Below are 22,106 nucleotides of genomic sequence, written 5' to 3' on the forward strand. Positions count from 1 at the left end.
AAAGTTCCCCTTCCTTCCCAAAAACCTAATCAGAGTATAAAAGCACTGTTCGTGTTTGTGTTCTTCAAGAAAAGCTATTTTAGACATGAGACCCCGTGTTTAACTTGCCTTGCTGTTGATATAAGAAATATATGGCAGATGATAAACAAACAACATGCTAAAAATACACTGAAATCTTGAACACTGGAACTAAGCCTAAGTGAAAGAGCTTTACGTTGAGGAAAACACAGTGAGGTGTAGCCTGGCTGAGAAAAAACACTGTCACCAGACTCCCACAGGCATAGCTGCAATAAGGCACTTTCACTGCTGCAAGGTCTTATTTACTTGTCCAAGCCTATTAGGGGTTAGACCTGCTATACAATCGTAAGCCTGGGGTCAGCTTTCACAGGTTTCAGGTACAAATCATAGCCAGTGCCCTGCTTCTGCTTCGGTTACTCTCTGGCTTCAGAAACCTTTATTTCATCATCTTCATTCTCATTGGCTTTTAAACTTACTCATTTAATGCACTGTGAGTTTTATTTCCAAAATGTTTCTCTTGCAAGTACATTTTAACCGAGTTTTACTCAAAGGTCCCAGGTGAGATGACCAAAGCAGGGGCAGGGTTACAGAGTGTGATTTAAATAACCGATGCAGACAGGAAGCAAAAGAGACCGGAGCTGTGGAGTTTACCTTCTGCTTTGTGATCCGTCACTTGCAAAGACATTTCTGACAGACAGGTTACCAGATCATAGCAGTTCCATCATCTCCAGGGATGTTCCCATCTGATGGGAATCTTCACATTTAGGTGCTCTAAATAGGAAGGCCAAACCACATGCTATGCATTTTAACACACCAAAACTTGATATAGGACAAATTATACTCTATCTCAGATACATGTGCAGTTGATATTCCACTAGCATTGAAGTCTCCCTAAAACAAGAAGTCGTCTTTTTTGGTATATTTAACAGAAAAATCCTGACATGCAGTATAGCCATACGGCCCACCTGAAATCTCATGAAACTCCACCATCAACCACAATGCAAACCTGGGGTTCCTCAATCATAATTTGGGGACCATCCCTCTTCTCCTGGTGAGGACGGTGGTAGGAAATACAACCAGTCATGATAGGCTGCAGGCACCACCTGATAGTAATATAGATCTCATCTATGCTGTATACAGATGCTGTGGCAAGAGCAACCCTTGTGCGTGGCAGGAAGCCTGCAGTGATTGCTGCTGAACTTGAGTAAACAGCGATGATGTAGCAGCTGTAACTTCTGCTATGGAAAAAGAAAACGTAACAAACGGGAGCTTCTGCTTTTACAGGAGCCTTATCATTTTGGCTCTATAACCTGACCTTGTTTGCTCAGATGCTAAAGCAAGGCATCCTGGTTCCACAATACTCCTCCTGAGGTCCTTTTCTGCATCTCCATCTTATCCTGGACTCTTTCAGCAAGCCCAATCCAGTCATCATTCCCTCCAGGCTCAGGATGCTACCATCCACCCGGCTGGCCACTGTGTATCCCCCACCCTGTTGAGCAGCAGTAGCGGCTGCGGCCAGCAGGGCTCCGTTATATTGCCCCTTTTTGGTACCTCTTTTAATCCCTGCCAGGTCTCAGGTTAACACCAGGAGTTTGCATACTAGATAGAAAAGATATAGAGCATCTTTCTAAGCACTCCTTCCTTGACCAATCTACTACTGTAACTGTCTCTTGGCCTTGGTACCTTTCTGGACAGAGGTCTCTGTGCTTCACCGCCTTCTGTTCTGGTTCCTCACTCCAGGGACTGGATTTAGCCCCGTGAGTGCTGTTCTCATTCATCCGATTCTTCCCCTCCTGGTTCCCACTCCAGAAAAATACATGCAAAACAGTGCATCAAGCAGAGAAGGAGAGCAAACTCCAAGCATCCAGCATGGCTCCTCAAAAAAAAAGGAGCTCTACCCTGCCCTACAGATGTTTCTACAGTTGTCAAGAATTTGATATCATATGGTGAACCCTCACTTTCCTGCAAAGCATGGGGCTCCATGCCACAGGCAGCCACGTTCCACATCGAAACGGACAGCACCATCTCAGCTCCTGTGTAATCATGTTTGCTTTCGGCCAACTGGGCATATGCTCAAAGGGTGACACTGGCACAGCTGTGCCGTTAATGCAGGGTAACATGAATATAGTAGATGCCTGGTAACTGGCTGCTACTTCTGCAGCCCATGCTCTATGTACTGCCAAAAATTTCTGTATCACCTTGATCCAAACTGGGAGATACAAAAACTGAACTAGGCAGAAATTTATACAGTGCTCAGTATCTCATACCACTAACGTTACCACTTACCGCTCCAGGCATCCTAGCAGTGAGGCACAACGGTTAGCCTGGGTCAGAGGAGACTTCTGTTCCATGCAGGAGGTTCCTGGTACTGTCAGGAGACGTTTTGCAGGCAGAACTGTACCGTGTTACAGACATAGTTTGAAATCAAACAAGGGATAGCAAGCCATATTATTCTAGTGTAAGCACAACATAAATGTTTATGTAAAAAGAGAGACAAAGATGATAGGAAAACTGGGATAGCACCTTTCTTACTAAAGTGAACCAAGTTTTCAAGTGCTAAGCAGATGAGGGAAGACAATGAAAAAATCTACTGAAGCCACTGGATATAAAAAAAGTCTTTTTTTTATGTAACTAGCTTTATCCTTAGACCTTCTATGCAAGTGTTAAAGAGTGGGATGTATTCAGTACAATAGCTGCTGTCTGTTTCTAGACAATTATTCCTTCCGCTTCTAAATTAATAACTGTAAATCTACGCCATGCAAAAATATAGGGTGATTCTTTGGCTGTTAACATTTTCAGCAGGGATTTCAGTGCCTTCTCTTCCTCCATCAGCAGCAGTTTTGGTAGTGGTGAGAGCAGCCGCCACCAGCTCCCAGCTCTGCGTCAGATCTCATGCAAATGGCAGCATTTGGCCCCCTGGGAAGCAACCACTGCCTGCACCACCATTGTGCGTTCCCTCTGGGAAATGGGCGGTGGGACAGAATGGGAGCAGGCAACAGGCTGCCAGCTGGACCACGCGGAGGGCGCTTAAAAAAAAAAAATTCTCTTTTTCCTTCTTTTAAGCTGTCCTTGGACTTGCACCTTCTATTCTGTGTCACTTTTAAAAACTCTTAAATAGCAGGGTTTTGGGGGAAAAAAGGCTTTGTGACATAGACTTTGCTTCTTTTTGCCACAGTAAGCAGCATTCTAAAATAAAGGAAAGAGATACTGGGGGTAGGTGCTGTTAGACGTCACCACCTCTCTTCTCAGTATGCAGGCACTATGCAGTGCCTTGGGTGAATACTTTCAGTCGGAGAGACCGAGATACAGCATTCAATACAGTCAACGCGTAAGGTAGCACCTTAGGCAAATACTTATTTCAAAGCAGTTTTCTGTCTAAAAGTATATAGTTTTTTTTGGCCTCCTCTGCCCTTCATGGGTGATGACTGGGCTCCTGTGTAGTTTAAAAATGAGATGAAAGGACTCAAAATAACGGGGAAGAGGAAGGGGAAAAACAGCATGAGAGTTAACAGTTGCTCGCACGAGAGATCGCACATCACTACATGCAAGGATTAGCTAAACTAATTCCTTTCAGATTTTTAAGTGTATTACAGGCCGACCAACCAGCTATTGGTGCTTCTGCATAATGAAATGTAAGGCTTCTTTTGATTTTGGACTAGGAAGTAAGTAAACTTGCATCAGTAATACTCCGAGATTTAAGCAGTGATACTGAACCAGAGTTAGTTAGTATATTATTTATGACATGAATAGCTGCATGAGGTTTTTATTTCCTGGACATATCTAATTCTTGCTGCAGATGCTACTGAAGACAGAACACAGGCTTCCTGCATGACCGAAGGCGAAACACACGCTGAGCCATTTGTAAGGCACGCGAGAGTCACTTAGGTTTCTTTAAAAAACCCAAGGGTTTCTTTCAGAGTCAAATGTGAATAACACATTTGGAAAAAAATTGCACAATTTAACAGCTAACGGAGGTATTAGAGGAACTTTCTTCCACCTTCCACAGAATCCCTAGTAAAGCTTTTCCCGAGTCACAGCATACAAGAGGCTGAGCGTCAGGGCATCCAACTCCAAAACATGCTTGAATTTCATCTCTTACTCTCTCTCTTGGTACCAGTGATGAGATTTGGGCATGGGTTCTAGTCAGGCAGAACTTGGAAAACGATGACATTTTGCTGGAATTACAAAGGTGCAGACTGGCAAATACTAAGAGGTAACAGCAACAGATTGGATGTATCTACGTCCCACTGGCTACCCACAACTCATTTGCAGAAGTTACCTTTGAGGCCTGCACTGATATTTTCAAAAGAATTTCTGAGCATGCAGAAAAGCGTGACTTTAAAAGCCAACACCAGCTTCAGTAAAGACGGGGGCCAGGGAGCCCCCACTAACTTACAGAATAGCCCAGTTTGCCTCCATTTAGTGAGGAAGTATCCCCACCTCACCAAACTAGACTGGGCGAAGAGAATCAAGATCATCTAATACTGTGAAGGGGGACAGAGTTATTTCTCCATCTCTCCCCAACACACCAAGGTGCACTGAAAGCACACGCTGAGTTTAATTGCGGAGGCAGGCATCAAGCTTATCTAACAGGCACAGTCGCAAGTCAATAATCTTCATTTTGCATTCAGTTAAATTCTGAGTAGTTTAATCAGAAAAGTAATCTGGAAATAGTGACAAATCTCTTTATTCATTAAGAGCAAGCAGTCCTTAAAAAGCCAAATCAAAGTGGGCTGCTGTGAGCTTGGATCAGCATATGCTCTTTCATTAGCAACATTGGTATTTACCAGCAGAGAGGATTTTCACGCCCTGAGTTTGTGCCATGCTCCCTTTGAGTCACTCTGACAATCAAAAGGAAAAAAAAGTACTATCAACAATTATTACCTGCATGTCCTAGCCACTGCTTGAGGCTCCTATCAAGTCCCTACAGACATTCCCATGGGTGCACGACACATCTCTAATGCACCGAGCTGTGTCATACAGAAAAATATTGTCATTGTATTCTTCAGTTTCAATATCATATTTTTCTTGACAAAGTTTACAGTCAATAAAGAAAAATTTGCTTTACTTTTCTTATGTGTAGATGTGTTTGTATTACTGCAACAAGTTTTTCTACTCTGATAAAGTCTTCCACAACGCATAGGCCTGCAAATGATCTGTCAGAGCCCACATCTGTTCCTGATGCCCAAAATGCTAGAATTAGTTTCACTGAGGAGCATAAGATTGGGCTGCCAATTCCTGTGAACACAACTGGTATTTTTTCCCCCCACATTTTGAAATCTCTGAAGCAAAAACTTTCACTTCTTTATCCAGCAGCTGTTTTGTGAAAAATCATCAACATCACATGAATCTTTCATTTTGGGAGGAACAAACTGAAGATCAAGAAGATTCTGCATGACCACGGGTTTGTCTGTAAAGAGTTCACTGGCGGTTTGAGGCATTTTTGAACGAGTTTATTACGAATCACTAAGCAAATGTTGTTAATGTTCACTCGGAGTGAAGTGTCTCTCAGAATATTTACACCCATTCAACATCCTCGTCACTCCACGGGCTGTTTAGCATACCATACGCTCAGCTCCGCAGGCCTGTTTGTTCTGGTAGACACAAAGCAAGTTTTACTTGGTGTTACAGTACAGTAAATTGAATCAATATAGCGAAGTTACAAGAGCCTGAACTCCCCCTGAGTAATAAAACAAAATTCAGTGATATTCAGGTGCCCCAAGGAATTGTCCTAGGGCATCGTCATGTGAGAAATAAAGGCATACCATTGGTTTTGTTTGGTTGGTAGAATCAAAACCAAAGGAATCGTATCAGTGAGGAAGCATGTATTTCAGAAATTATTTCCAAGCTGCACTGCCGTTAGAAGACTAGATGGGCTCTTTAAGTATATAGCTTTTTCATGTGGCTGCGTTTTGGCTTATCCATTCATCCCTCAAATCAGGGGCAAGCCTATTTACAGAGAGAAGAGTCTATGCAGAAGCTGGGTCAACGGTCGTCTTCCTCTGAAGCACAGCTGAGTATCAGTGGTGGCATTATATACGTACTTTAAGATGACGTATCCAAAGAGAGACCCAAAGACAGCCAGTATCCAGATCCTATTCCACTTAGGATACCAAACAATCAAAATGCTCAGCTATGTACTTTATGAAGCCCTAGCTAAGATCTATGGAGTTGGAATTACTGGTTTTAAATTAACTTTATGAATTATAATTTATACTTTCCAGAAAGCTTCCAAAGAACCTCATGCGTGCATATTTATTGCTAAGAGATCAGAAAACAGGATGATTCATAGCTGTTACTATTACCCCAGACAGTCATGACCCAAGTGCTTGCTTGCAACTGTACAGCTCCAGACCCAGTGCGCCTGTACATCTTGGAACAAAAATTCTCCAGAGAAACAGCACTTGCACTAATGTTGCAATCCACCACTTGCACTATCATAACCGAACTTAAAAGCTGCTTGTATATGATGCAAGTGCACTGTTAAGACTTTGTATAGTCTTCACCGGCAAATTGCATTCATTTCTCCACACCTTTGCTTCAGAACTTAAGTTGAACAGAACTGAAAAGTCCTCTCTGTGATGGGGCCAAAGTAGATTTTAATGGGAAAACACACCTTTCTTCCCCTGCACAGAGGACCTGAAAAATGTTCCAACATTTGTTTAAAATTATTTTCACATGAAAATTCCCATTTAAAGGTTTTCAGTTTATGGTCACTTATTTCAAGTAAATAAGCACAAGGTTATTTGAATAAAACATAATGCAGTGCTTTGTAAAGTAAAGCTGCTAATCTGATTTAGATTGTTTCACTTCCAGCTCCACGACTCTCCGTTTCCAGTCAGTAGCCTTGTTGAAGGCTATGTGTCCCTAAGTTCCTCGAGATATTTTTGTTGTCAGAAATTTATATTAATAGCAGTGATGCAAAGAGCCCATTAACACTCCAATAATGGGAAGTACACATAAAATGAAGCAGATTTAAAAACCATCAAGACAATGCATTTTTCTCATTTATTCAAATCTTCTGCAGGAAGTAAACACTGAAAGATTTAAAAAAACTTCACACTGCAGTATATACAGTTTTGTGACATCACATGAGGAAATTAATTTCTAATAAAAAAATGAGACCAGTTAGATAAATTACTGAAGACACATCACAATAAAACTGGTTGTGGTAAAATCCCGAATTCTTATGTATGGCAATGAAAATCAATATTCCTTTGTTTTACAGGGATGGAATAGTCCTGGTACAATATTTCAATTATGCAAAATGGAGTCCTGAACTTACATGACTGATTATAGTTGTATGAGTACTTCATGTTTTAAAAGTAGTTTTGCGGTTTTTTTCCCAGACCCTTTTGATTTGAAGCACATTCTTTCACAAAGCTAAAATACCACAGCAGAAGTCATGTCCAGAAGTGGAATACTGTTGTGTTTTGAACTGACCTGACTTGTTAAGACTTTTTTTTTTTTTTGCCAACGCACAGATGCACAGGGTCCCCCATGCACTTTTCATGCAGCAGGTAATCACAACTTTAAATAAAAGTATTTTTCTATACATTCTTCCAGACTTGCAACTGTATACATACATGCAAAAGTTTTTAAACCTATGTGATCATATTTACACTTATACATGGAATATACATAACAAAAAAGATTAAAAGGTTTTTTTTCCCTTTGCATTAGAACAATACAAAATATGTATTTTTCATTAAGGAAACCACTATTTACATCACCTTTTAAAAACCAATTTCAACATATTATAGGTGTAACAAGTCAATATATTTACATTATATATAAATATATATAATATATACTTACCAGTTTACTCCTCTGTAAGATGTGGCAGAGAACAAACTGGTAATATCATGTCACTGACGTCAATGAGAGCTGTAATATTTTAACCACCATTTAACAGGGAAAATTTAAACCATTCATTTCTTCCTTTTAAAAAATTTCTAAATTAAAAATTTAAAAACATTACTAAGAGTAAATGGCTAAGAAAAGTGAAAGTTATGGCTGAATTCCCTTTTGATCTCGTAATGTTTATAAACTTCTCAAACTGAGCCTCGTGGTTACGTGGTATCAGTAGAGAAGCCCTCCAGCAAAACAGCTTTGATTCTGTGGTCATGCATTAATTACCCCCCATCATTTCCTCAAACTTTGGCAGAGGAGACACTAGAAATCTGGTTATCTCAGTCCCGTACACTTTCCTCTGGAAAGAAAAGGCATATCTGTGTGGCAATTACAAGTCAATCCCCAAATCCAGCTAGCTTGAGCACTACACCACCACAGCGGGTGAAGTGGCATGAGCCTGTAGATGCCCCCTCGAGCAAGGCATCGGGCACTTAGCAACCTGACCGCTGCTGCTGCAACTGCTCTAAGTGAGATTAAAGTTAATTCAGGTATAAGTCCCAAGGGGCTGCAACTACAACTTCAAGTGTGGTATAGACACATCCCTAACTCACTTCTTCACTGCTCCGTGAGGTGGAGGCAGCTTTCCCCCAGCAGTCTCACCCAGCTACAACTGGGATGTGATCTCCTCCCCTCCCTCCCTGCTCCTTTGATGGCGAGATCACACAACAGCACCCATCAATCCTGCACCTCTTTGCCTACACAGCTACTGCTGCCAATATCTGACAAGGGCCCTTTTCTTCAAGTTTATAGTCTAAAGGCCTAGCTGAAACTTCAGTCTCCTGGGTCTGCAGAGCTATCTTTGAAGCTTCCACTCCCACGGGCTGAGGAAGCATGGTGGAGACAGCCGAAATGCACATCCTAGTAGTAAACGTCTACTGAACCAAGGAGACAGGAGTTGCTGAGAATACCAAGCATTACTCAACAGATGACCTTGGTTTGTCATTCATCTACACGGACTGGTGGAAATCAAGGATCTCTGAGGTGCTTGAGAAAACGTGGCCAGCCCTATCGATCCTTCTGCTGGTGCAGCAAACCCAGCTCCTGCACCCCCCCCTTTTCTGATGGAACAACTGAGGGGGAAAGGTCCCCAAGGAGAACAATGGCGACTTCTTTTTATCTTCCCGTGCTACAAGATAAATGATGAAAAAGCCTCACGTCCTCAGGTTTAAAGGCTGTAAATGTGGATGGGGTAGTTTTTAAAGAAGACCTCTCTTCCCTAAGGAGGGGTAACATCAGTGATACTGGAGTATTTCACATAAAAGACTGTTGCCCTCTTAGCAGCTGTCTGAAAAGCATTCAGTTGGCATGCCCTCCACTCTCTCAAGGGCCTCATCGTTATGTTATGTGCTGCTTGAGACTGCAACGTCTACAAGAGGTAAGATTCTTCCATGAACAGCATGTCCTAAACTTAGATTCTTGTGTATTATAGTTTACTGACGTCTGTGAGAATGGTAATACCCTTTCATTACCATCACCTAAAAAGAAAGCTAAATCATTAACTGGTCAAACTGTTAACATTTTAACTTAAATGTTTTATAAAACTTTAAAAACTAAATATTTGAAAGTATATATTATAGCAATAGACTACCATAGAATAAATACATAGGTAAGCACACTCCTAGACTCCAATATTACTTTTTGTTAGGGTTAGACTCTCCTCCCTACTTTTCATCTCAACTTTGTTTTGATGAAGTTTTTCCAACCAGATCATTTCACATCCATTCAGGCTGCATTCTTCTGTGGAGCCCTTCAAGTAAGTTATAGCCCTGTATTTACTCTGGGGACCATCTATTATTCTATATTGTATATATTTCCTAGCTATATACATGTTGTTTCAAGAAAAATAATCAATTAAGACTTTAAGAGACATTTAACGGATGGAACAAATACCATTTTTTTTAATATTTCCACTGGGTTGACTCATATAAAAAGAATTCAGTCCCACTGTCAATCCAAAATATACTTTATCTCGTTAATGATTATTCTATGAGACATCTGAATTGTAATTGGGCCACTTATAAATGCAATATTAAAGACAAACAAAATTTTATTTTTATATTATACTTCAGACAATAACATTTAAAATGATATTAGATTTGCGTGAAGGTTTTAAAATATAAATCTTCTTTGTACAGCCCGTTAATATATTACGCTTCACCCAAATAACATAAAAATATATCTTTAAATTGCTCTGTTATTTCTCGTATAAACCGGGGGAATGTTTTATATCGGATACTGCCAAATATTTGTGTTCCCTAAAAGAAGGTATCCCCCAGAGGGGCAAAACAGAATAGTGGTGCGTTTTCCAGCTGGCAGACAGGAGAAGTCCTTTCAGTAGGGACTGCACTGGAAAGAAGGGAAACTGATCCCAGGCAGGGGGCGGAGGACGAGAGGGGGACAACAGCTCGCTCTGTCTCGGCAAGCCAGCAGTCTGGGAAAAGGATCTCCGAAACCAAACCAGAAAGGGAAGGAGCAAAACGCCCCATCACTCATCTCTGCTATGCAAACGTGAGATGGACAGAAACAGCAGTTTTGTCATGTCATCGGCTCTCAATAGTGAAAACGGTCAAAATTAAAATGGTGTAGCTTTCATTATCTGCGCAAGCCAACTACTTAGCTGTTTGCTGATAGCATAGGGGATTATCAGTGAAATTAGAAGCTACAGAGAACGTTTTTTTCAGGGGAGTAAAAAGTTCAGCAAAACGTACGGTTGCCAATAATGCATATAATTTAGAGGAAGTGGATTTTGTCCTCCTCCTCCCCCGTGAGGAATAGGGGCTGCAAATGGAGTTAACACTGACAGTGTTAACAGGAAAGCAGAGCCGCGTGGCTCTTCCCCAGCCAGCAATTCTTTTAAGGTGTCTCCGCTTTGACCGCAATTTTCAGTTACTCCCATCTCAGGCTGATATTGCCAGATGTTACAAATCACAGCACAGGTGGGGATTGAGGAAAAGGGCAGAGGAGGATTTCTCAGACATGTCCCACTATCCATTACAGAGCATGACAAAACCACAATTTTATCCTCGGTGCAACCTGAAAAATTATTCTAAAACCAGATTTTCTGCAGTAAAAGGGTAGTGTATTAAACCATGCATCAGCTGTTCAGAGAGTAATAAATATTGGCAGAATATGGATTCTTTTCCCTGGTTGTAGGAAGAGGCCAACACATTTTTCATTAAAATCCTATTCCATCTCTGAGTGGAAGTCTGATGTACTGCTTTAGCGCAGTTGATAGTCGTCTGCAGGGGAAGCAGGATGATGCTAAACAGACAATTCCGCTCATCCGCTTCACAAACTTTCCACCATTTTCCTTACCAAACGTATGTACTAAGCTTTCTTAATCGCACTACTCCAAGAGGCATTTTGGCTTTCCCCTTTTAAGCAGGGAAGTAACAGGAATGCGCCAACAAAGAGACTCACGCAGTACTTGCATGGCCTAAGAAAATCTGCCTTTTGTATAAAAACCTAGGAAAAACCCTTAATCGTAACTAGTAACTCATAACTATGGCTAAGGATTCTGAGGAAGGCATTTGTCAAGAGCAGAGCAAGGAAGGAAAATAGATTTTACACCACTATTCTGGCAGGACCACAACAAGATTTAAAAATAACAATAGAAATTTTGGAAGCACTAAAAAATACATTTCAGTGCATTTCAATTATTAACACTGACGCAGGTTTTCCAATATGATGAGCTAATACCTTGGACGGACTGCTCCATTTCTTAAGTTATTCTTAAAATTTCACAAAACGTATTAAACATTCAAAAAAAAAACCAACCCAAAAAACTACGTTGTCTCTATGCTCAGGCTTCCAAAAAATAAGGATTATTTTACAGGGAGGGAGGAAACGCAGCATTACCACCACCTAGGCTGTACGCTTACACTTTATGTTATACGAAAAACTTGCAGATCCAAGTAAGACTCTGATCAAAGAGTACTCATAACTTAATCTGATGCATACAGAAATGTCTTGTACAAATTACAACCTTTCTAGTTTCCTTGTGACAATCTATTGTAAAGCAAATTTTATCTACATGTATTTTAAATAACATCACCAGAAAAATAAAAAGTTTATCAAATGAAAACATGTTTCAATTAGACCATGCTTTTCTAAAATCATGCTCAATTTATACAGTAGTCAAGTTCGTACTCTTTTTTATTTTTTCTTTTTCTTTTTTTTTTTTTTTTTTAACACCACTCTTTATCAAATGAAAACATGTTTCAATTAGACCATGCTTTTCTAAAATCATGCTCAATTTATACAGTAGTCAAGTTCGTACTCTTTTTTATTTTTTCTTTTTCTTTTTTTTTTTTTTTTTTTAAACAAAGATTCAAAACCACTGATTGTAAACTCATTGAAGAGGCTGTAGTTTATTCTGGCTCTTTTTTGATTGTTAGCACTTTTTCCAGAAGTCCATGCACTTCTCCATTCACACCATGTTGATGAGAGGTCTTACTCCCCATATGGCTGTTGTAAGGGCTTCTTAAGTTATTAAAAGGAGTTTTGAGCTCTGCATCCGATGTCAGCTCCTCTTTGATTGTAACATGGGTTGAACTATCAGTAAATGAAGGTTCATTCCAGATTTCTTTGTCATGTGCTTCTTGGCTACTAACAGAGTTGCCGCCTTTCTGTAACATGTAGTACAATATTGGATTGGTTTTGGTCAGTCTCGGAGAGTCTTTTTCATAGTCATTCTTGTCCATCCCTGTGATCACCCATCTGATGGGCCCTTTTTCACTGGGCATGGGACACACGCTAAACTGGTCAGACTCGAGTCTAGATACGGTACTCCCCAAATGTTCGGGGAAGGGGGAACTGGCAGGACTTTTTACTGCTACAGGATACTGAAATGTTCTATGATCTACACAATTGTTCTGTTGCACAGGGCTTCCCATTAATGCATTTACTGAAGAAATGCTGAATTCAGGTTTATTAATTGTTGCACTGGTTTTGTTTCCTTTTTTCCTGCCCTCCATTAGTATGTTACTCCTATGTTGTGACAGATCTCTCTCACAGTTTTCTGAGAGAAGCAACTGTTTCAACACATTAAAGCCTTTACTATCTCTAGACCAACTCCTGTTTTCACTTTCATTATTTGAACCATGACTTACAGCATATTTAAATTCAGCATCACTTCTGCTGAATTTCAGTTCTTGCTGGTTAAGCAAAGGCCCGTACAGTGCTTCGGTAGGAGACGTGCGATTGTTTGCAGCATCAGACACATTACATTTAATCTTTTTTAACGGACTTTCCAAAGGCTCAGCATGAAGCTTCCTCTTCTTCGGTACTGTGCAAAGACTCTTTGATTCAAGATGTGTCAGCTCATTGTTTCGGTGACTTCTGTCCAGCTCATCTGCAGGGTAACTGTCTTGATTCTGTCTCAGCAACCTACTTAGCAGGCCGTTTTTGGAAAAAGAGAAATCTTGAGGTGACAGAGGCTCAGCTTTCAACTCCTCGGATGCTGGAGAAGCAGCTGTGTTTCTCTGCAGTGAATGAACAAATCCTTGAAATTTGTTACCCTTGCACTCTCTTAGTTGTTGTGCATTTGAATTATAAGGAACATTTGATTCTTCAGATGGTTCAGTTTTTATTTTCACCGTCAATATTTGCTCATTCAAAGCCTTATCCGCCTGTTCTTGAGAACTTTCATCTCTTAAAAGCATCCTCTCTTTCTTTTCACTTTTACCTTTATTGGGAGTTCCCAGAAGCAGCTGAAGGACAGTGCGCCTTTCAAGGAGATTTTCTATTTCCGAACCTGGAAGTCCTTGTTCAGCGGGTGCAGGCTGACAACTGAATATTTTGTTATTTTCCTCATGCGTACTCAATTTATTTGTAAGAAGAGGGCTGTTCAATCTATCAATCAAGCCAGCAGGTTTATCTGTGTTCCCTGCTAGCAGCTGTTTGCTAGCTCTTTGTTCTTCACTTGACATGGAAGTCTGCATGCCGCACTGAGCGAGGTTCTGCAACAGCTTGCTGGCACTGAAAGCCGAAGAGTTCTGGGGACTATCGTTCCTGCTCAGCTTGGCTCCTTGAATTTCTTTGCTTTTAGAAAGGTCTATCAAATGCTTAGATGCGGGATTCACCAGCCTGTCCGGCTGGATGCTGCAGGCATACGGTGGCGAGCTACGCTTGATGGCTAATGATTGGTGCGAGAGATTTATAGGAGAGTCTGCTTTTGCAGAAGTCAGCAAAGGTGGAGTGCTTAACGGAGTCATACGATTCGCACTGGGACTGTCAGCAACAGGAGTCCTTTTACCAGTCTGTACAGTGAATTTTGCCACATCAGCTGCACTGTGTGGTCCCTGAGGGTCATTACTCTTGTCTACCTTTTCTTCACTCTTATGCCCAAGTAACAGCTGAAGTAGTGTTACCTTCTGATGGGGATTCAGCTTAGAAGCTTTCGGAGTGTCTTTGTCTTCCTTGTTCTCTGGACAGGAAACTTTTGGATCCCAGTTATGAAGCAAGGACTGAGTCAGGTTATCCAGTGATGCAGGCGGACCTGCATCTGGTTTATCTGTCCTCTGTTTAAAGGATAGGTCTATAGGAAGACAGTTAGAATGGGAGCTTTCATCATCACTGCTGTCATCTTCTGTAAAACTAGGATTGTTGTCTGAATACTCATCAATAGTTGTTGGTGTGCTGCTGTCTTCAAAAATGCTGGCTCTCTCACTCTGTTCATGCCCTTTTACATGTTTGGTGGTATTCTGGCTTTTCAGTAGATGCAAGAGCAAACTGTTGCTGGGAGAGGTTTTCAGGTTACTCCTTTCCAAAGTACTTTTGTATCCCACATTTTTGGGAGGCGAATGCATGATTCCCACTGAACTCTGAAACGGTGCCATATTGCTTTTGCTAGATACTGTTTTGGTTGATGATCCTGTCTGACCATTGAGATGGCTTGTCATTCCTTTTGCTAAACCGAATTGGCCAATATCTTTCTGAGCGCTTTCTTGTAATCTGGCCATAGCTGCAAGTCTCTCACTTGCTATTTGATTTGCATTTTGTGCTTTTAAAGCATGTTCCCTGGAGTACTGCTGCAAGTGCGCTTCACTTGAAAGGAGTAAAGCTAGCTGGCTGCATGCTACGCTGGGCTTCGGTGAAGCAGCAGGACTAGATCGTTTCTCTACCATGCTTGCAACAGCTTGTAATCTTGCAGCACATGACAGTGGCTCATTTATCACTTTAGGTCCGCTCTGCGCCGCATGAGGAGATTCTATAAACCTCTCTTTGGGCAGGTTCTTTGTTATATCAGGCAGGCTGTTGTCCAACTTCTGATCTTTTGCTTTGCTCTTCTTCAGTAGAGTCTTCAGGTGACTGGATGCAACACCATAGCACCTCAAGTCTTTCTCCACTTGTAAAGAATCATGGCTAAGGGAATACCCTTGCTCCTTAAGGCTCTGCCTAATCTGCTGTGACAGAGCAACACTCTGCAGCCGAGAGCTGAATGACTGAAGCAAAGAGGCAAGTAATGTGCTATCCTGTTTGCCTTTAGGCACATTTTCAACCATGCCAGCTAACAAGGCTTCCTTTTTTCCATCTAAATCCACAATGGAATCAGACAACCGCCTTCTCTTTGCTGCATTCCAGTCTTCAGAAGACTGCAACAGTCTTGCTTTTTTGAGGTGCAGCATGCCAGACCCCTGATATGTATTTGTGTTAAGAACTGGACCATTACTTTGACAGCTGGGAAATATATTTCCAGAAATCTTTAAGTTTTGATCCTCACCACTATGCCCAGTTGACTTTTTGTCAACTGCAGTACCTGAGCCTCCTGCTGCTTGATGCATTAGTAATCCCTCTAGGTAAGTTAGAACAACAGAATCCTGGTGCATCTCAGAGCCAAGCTCTTCTCCATGAGTCATGTTCAATAAAAGTTTCCAAAAGGGCTCTGGTTCAATTCACTTCAAAGACTAGTTTTGCTGTAGCTGAATCGAGATGCAGAGTCAAGAAAGAGTAGGTAGATGTCTATAGTGTTTTCTCACAGACTTTCAGAAACAATACAAAATGTCACATTCCAAGCAGGCTTCTTCCAGTGTATACTGTTTGATGAGCCAGGTTTCCAATCATATCAATCTGCTGATATCTAGAATACTTATGAAAGATGTCTAGGAGAAGCACTCAAAACATGGTTCCACAGTAATAAAGTTCCATTAAGTATTTGCCACCTTCTTTCTCCAGGAAGCCAGCTTGTTTTTCATCTTTTTCCATCTCCACCAAGCACATAAAATTCCTAAGTGAAAAAAAACAAAACAAAAAACACAAAACAAAGTGGTCAAGAAAGAAAAGATTTAGGGTAAGATCTAATTGCATAAGACTTTTTTTCTTTTTTAAAAAACCACATTGTCTTAGACAGATTCAAGATATATAAGCAGTAACCACATTCCAGAAGAAATTAAAAGTCAAGTAATGGACAAAGTACACGGTAACTAATTTAAAAAACTTTGTGAAAACAATTCTGAAACAGAAAATTTTACACAAAAATTAAGCTTAACTATCATAAGCATAGCTACTACAAGTGTTTATTGAATTTCTCTATCCTACAGCTCAAAATAAGGAATAGCAACCATGAAAGGAAAAATCTTAAAGCACTCTAAATATAGTTTTAAAAAAATTACATTTGATTTTACTTCACAGTTGCATCAACCTTTCTTCTTGTTATGTAAATACACAGGACATGCAGACTATCCCTCTAAAAGAGAATTAATGGGAAAAGGCATGCCTAAAGTCAATGCTTAGGTTCATGTTGAATTTGTTTTCAAGTAACAGAATAGGTAGCACCATATACGAGTCCATTTTTGTTTGGCAGGTAGATGGTATCGCTAAAAGCGGAAACCAAGTTGCCACTGCTGCCCAGGACTATCTAGTAATGCAAAATCTAGTATGATAGCATAACAGGGAGGAAATCTGTTGTTCTTACAACTCCCAACTACCACAAGTCATTAGAAGAGTCATGTAATAGGAGTGGTGAAAAGGGTGCTTATGTTCCTGATACAATATAAATCCTGATATAAAAATCCTCCCTTCGCTGGAGGATTTTTACCTTTACATTCTTTCCATGTATTAAACGTAAAATGGTAAAAAAAGCACTAGGTCTTCCTTGAAGTCTTGTTATTTTCAAAGAGTGTAGAACATCTCTACTCAATACTTCCTTGGATGAGGCAGTATGCTATAAAAAGCTGTTTTAAAAAGCACAACAATGGCGCTTATGCTAGATGCATCTCTTCAGTTTTAATTACTAGTCAACGATAGCATGAACAGTTCAGACAGTCACCACAGTTCAATATTGAGATCATTACACCACACATGCCTACTCCTTCACTCCTTTAGTTCTAAACTGGCATAAATATCCAACATGAGCAAAGCTAAGTCTCTTTACACATATCTAACTCTGCAATTCGTTTTCACAGACTAAAAGCCCATTGAAAACTTGTATTTACGAGTTTAAAAAGGATGTACACAGATGAAATCCTCGCGTCCTGAAAGTGAATGAGTATTTTAGGATTTATTTCCCAGAGGCTATTTTTTAATTCAAAAGCTACAGTCAGGAAAATATCAGATCTGAAAAAAGTAAAGAATCAGAAGAACAACTAAATAGCCGTAATGTTAACAGCCCATATATCTCCCTGTGCAAATACTCCCTTACCAGATTTTAAGTCATTTAGAAAAAACTCTAAAAACTGAGCTATCTCAAAAAACAGAATTAAGATACCAGCAATGCATTGTAGTGTAAATGTATATACCCATGTATCTAAGTATCAAATGAAAAGGTGGTAGCTATTGCTGGGGTCTCAGTACTTCTCTCAGAAATACATGTCTATATTAACCAGCACTTACATAATTACCCGTAGAAGACACAGCATTCGTTCAAATACATAACTACAACTTAAATGTGGATTCATCTAATTAAAAATTACCGATCACCTCACTGCTTCCTTCAAAAACCCGTGCACCTCTGGGTGGGCTTTTGCAGAGTTTCAACCCAAAATAGATTAAAATCAGAAATAACAAATCCTTGAAAAAAATCCAGGTTTCCAATGAATACATCAAGTATCCAGCAACTGCAACATCAATACAGTTAGACTTACTTCCTCAGTTGGGAATGCACTCTACCTGGAAAACTCAGTTTTCCAACTTCCAAAAATAAACTGTTTACCTGCAGTCACATTTTCATATTTCAAAAGGGAATTAAGCTGACAGCATGCTGTTCTTAGAAAGGAGTGAGTAGCACTTGATACCCTGTGTTTTGTGTTTAATAGACTAAAATTGAAATTTTTTCAAGATTTCTTATTATCTGATAAAAGCAAGCCTTGCAGGTCACCTTTCAGATAAAGTCCCAAACAAATGCATGGTTAAGCCAATACTCAGTAAAACTTTACTCATTACAACTCTGGGTAATTAAAAAAATTTGCATTTATGCAAATCCCTCGGGTACTCAAAAAGCCTTTGCAGGAGATGACACTTGTAGCCAGTACAGTTTACATACAATAACTACATACAATTAAGTACATCTGTGTAATTAAAAAAATTTGCATTTATGCAAATCCCTCGGGTACTCAAAAAGCCTTTGCAGGAGATGACACTTGTAGCCAGTACAGTTTACATACAATAACTACATACAATTAAGTACTAAGTTAACTTAATTACTTAAGTTAGCTTAGTACTTAACACACTAAGAAGTGTTTTGCCACTTTTTTTTTTTTTAAATTACTCACTGCTAAGGAAATATTGATAATTTTACAGAGATCGGGTTGATGCAAAGGAGCCTTCATTAAAGAGAATGAAATCTGAAAAGCACTTAACACATAAGGAATGGGACATCAGCGATCCTTCTAAAGAGCCTGTTCCAATCTAGTGCTGCAACAGGTATTACAGCGTTATAAAACCTTACATGACCTAATATACAATACACAAATGTGATTAAGTCATCTGTCAAGAACCAAAATTACCTTTTAAAGAAAGGTCTCTAAACCTACACCTTATTTGTGACGGAAAGCCAGGTAGTAAATTCAGGTTTTGAAGGCAATCTCATAACTAAGCATTTCCAGTGAGTTTTGAACCGAGTACGTTCTTCTTCCACTATCTGAAGTGTGGTCATGTGGAAACCGAACAAGCTTTGGAAATTAATGTTTAGCTGGACACTAAGGTAACCATTCAGCAACCTTTTAAAAACATATAGACTGTACCAGAGAATTTCCCTGGACCCACTGAAATGTTAATAATTTTTCTCGCTATTAATTATTCCAGAAATTACCAGAACCAAGGAAAAAAAAAATAGAACGTAAAGAAATAAGGCATAAGGAAGAGAAAGGAGAAGCCCTACAGCAATACATCTCATGCTTCCCAGTAAGCACTGAAGTAACCTTATTGCAATGAGCCTCTAACATTAACCTCTAATATCTATGAATCTCTAGACCTAAAAATTGTATTTAACTATTGTGACAAAATTAATTGATAAATTTAAGTTGACATGCTTTCTTGACTACTGTATATGCACTGGTTTTGGTTGTTTCAACTATCTTCTCCCAGACCTCTGTATCCTAATAAATAAATAAAACACTTGTTTTGCAGAGACTATTTCAGAGCCTCCGTGAACACGCACCGATCACAGCTCATTAAGCTATGTTTACTTAGACAGAACTAAAGCAGCAGCAGGATTTGCAGCACAAATGCTGTAACCTGGGGAGACACCCCCCAAGTGGAGCATACCATGGGAAATCAGCCCTACAGCCTTTTAAAATGTGCCTAGGGAGAAACTGTGGACAGAATACGGAAGATAAGAGAATATTAAAATGTACACTGAACTATAGAAAACTGTGTATGTCCAGAATATTAATTCTACTTTTGCAGTTGTTGGAGCCTATCCTTGTTCGCAAACTATAGATATACTTAGCTGTCACAAAGATTTTAGAAGAATGCTAATAATAAACTTTAAGATCCTTTGCTTACCATAAAGTATCAATGCTGCAAAAGGTAATGAAATTTAAGAACACATCTTCTAATAGGTTAAACCACAACAATATCTGAGCCAATGGCTTTTTACTCCTGAATATATATACTTACTTATTTTTAAAGAATTCTTTGAATTTACGAATGCCTCAACTGTAAAACCTAATTGGAGATTAAACAAACAGCAGCCTCCTAGTTAACCCGATATTCAGCTGCTGCCATTTAAGAAATTAAGAACAGTTCTCAATTTAAACTAGCAAAATGACATCCAGATGACATTTTTCCAATATCCCAGACTAGTATTTCTAGTTAAATCCTTTTGGATTTATGGAACAGAGAGTCACAGTAAATTAACAACACTAGACTAGTATTAGTCAAGTAGGAGGGCTACACAGTCTAATGGAGGTAACTCATAAAACATTGTATTATCAAGGTGTCTTCTTCTGTAGTCTTAATTCAAGATCTTATGAAAAAATCTTATAGAAACTATTAAGGTATTCGTTCAGGAAATCAGCAATGGCTAGCAGATAGCCCACATGAACACTTAATTAAAAGAGAGATTATACAAACTCATGCACATTGTTAGAATGATTAATAGAGGTTGAGATGTGTATATACATACACAGATAAAACATTTTTATTAACTGCATTTCAGAGTTCTTCAATGACTATTAAATTCCTGTAGTAATTTTATGTTCCATTTTTAAGTTGAGATGAGTCAAAACATGAATTCATAGAGCTGAAATCAAACTGGTCTGTGAAATTAAAATCTTTAGTTATTAAATAAATTCAGTGTTCTAATGGTTAGAAACTACTGGAAGAGCCAGTAGCTCACTGCCTTCCCGTTCTCACATTCCCAAACGTAAAGGCTATAGCCCACCACATCAACCAATGGTTCAGAGAGTCATTTTAATTATTACAGATTTGAGGAATGCAGTACAGCGATTACAGTGGCAGCTTGGGATCCAGGGGTCCAATTACTTGCTGTGCTGCAGACAGGCTGTCTGACTTCTGGTTTTACTTTTCTGTACCCTGTTTTCCCAGATGGAGTAATAATAGATGCAAACTTCAGAAAGATAATTGAGGATAAATATATTAAAGGCTGTGTTGCTCAACAGCTCCAGGAATAGCACTGAGTAAGTACCTAAAACATAGGATTTTAAATGATTCCCCATCCTTACAGCTGCCTGCAGTGAAATGCTGCAGAGCACAATGAAATTAGTCTCCAGAAAAATTCCTAGATGCACTGGAAACTAAAGCAGAATCTTGCAGTGAACTAAAGCTGAGTGTGGAAAATGAGACTAGCTGTCCCAGAATTATTTTGTTATTAAGCTCAATTTGTACTTCTTTGATTTTAGCAGGCAGGAAGGATGTATTCAGAGTGGTAGTGTAAGCACTTCAGTTGACTCTTTTTGCTGCGGTTATAAGCAGTGAAACAGGCCTGATGCAACAACCCACGGTTCCAAATCCACAGAGCTGCACAAACGTGCAGGTACTTCAATGGCACTTAAGCATGTGCTTTAAGAGAATCAAGTATTTAAGTGCTTTGCTAAATCCCTGCTTCATGTCAGAAATCTATTGAGATGAATGGAGCAGCTGAGACCTCTTCACAGTTTTGATTCAGGCTGTCAAGACATTTTGAAGGTCCCCTTTGCAAACAGAGTTTAGAAAAAGACAAAAAAAAGCGAAAGTGATCAGATGGTGGAGCAAAACTCAGCAATAAACGGGTGAATTAGTCTATGGTTGCACTCGAAAGAACCTGGGAATCAACAAGCCTTTTTTACAATAAATTCATTTAAAAAAAAAAATCAAGCTCCTCTCCTATCGTCGTAGGGTATCACTTTGAGAAAGCAAAAATAGGCTTCTTCCCAGGAGCTTGGCATGTTATTCACTCCTTCGTTAGGCCTATTGACTGACTCCAAGAGACATTTTAAACATGGAAAGGATAGCCTATCACTTTTAAACAGCTCAGTCAAGAGAGGGCACACGGGGAATCATGTTGCAGCAGCAGCAGGAGCCCCCGCTGCTGCCAGGATTTTTGGAGAGGCTCCCGAGGCCCTGACCCCACCGAAGAGCCGGCGTCCCCCATGCTGGGCAGGGGTGTTCCCTCCAGGCTGGCACGGTCCTGCTGCCCCTCCTGCAGCACATGGCAGCATCGCTCACTCTATAAAATACCCACTTTGGATAATGGGAGGGTTAGCAACAGCCATGGCTTCACGGCTAAATCCCGC

General features: G+C 39.9%; 1 protein-coding gene across 4 annotated transcripts in view; it reads right to left on the reverse strand.

Moving 5' to 3' along the window:
* Positions 1 to 12,253: 12,253 nt before the first annotated feature.
* The window catches only part of NRIP1 (nuclear receptor interacting protein 1), a 69,000-nt gene continuing 59,147 nt past the window's right edge, over positions 12,254 to 22,106 (reverse strand). For all 4 annotated transcript variants that reach the window (XM_009274500.2, XM_009274499.2, XM_009274502.1 and 1 more), the window contains one exon: positions 12,254 to 16,159. In XM_009274500.2, coding sequence (XP_009272775.1) covers positions 12,303 to 15,791 — 3,489 coding nt within the window. In that variant the 5' untranslated portion in view covers positions 15,792 to 16,159 and the 3' untranslated portion in view covers positions 12,254 to 12,302. The remainder of the gene's footprint in view (positions 16,160 to 22,106) is intronic.

The sequence above is a fragment of the Aptenodytes forsteri genome, unplaced genomic scaffold (genome assembly GCF_000699145.1).
Source record: "Aptenodytes forsteri isolate BGI_AS27 unplaced genomic scaffold, ASM69914v1 Scaffold207, whole genome shotgun sequence".
NCBI lineage: Eukaryota > Metazoa > Chordata > Aves > Sphenisciformes > Spheniscidae > Aptenodytes > Aptenodytes forsteri.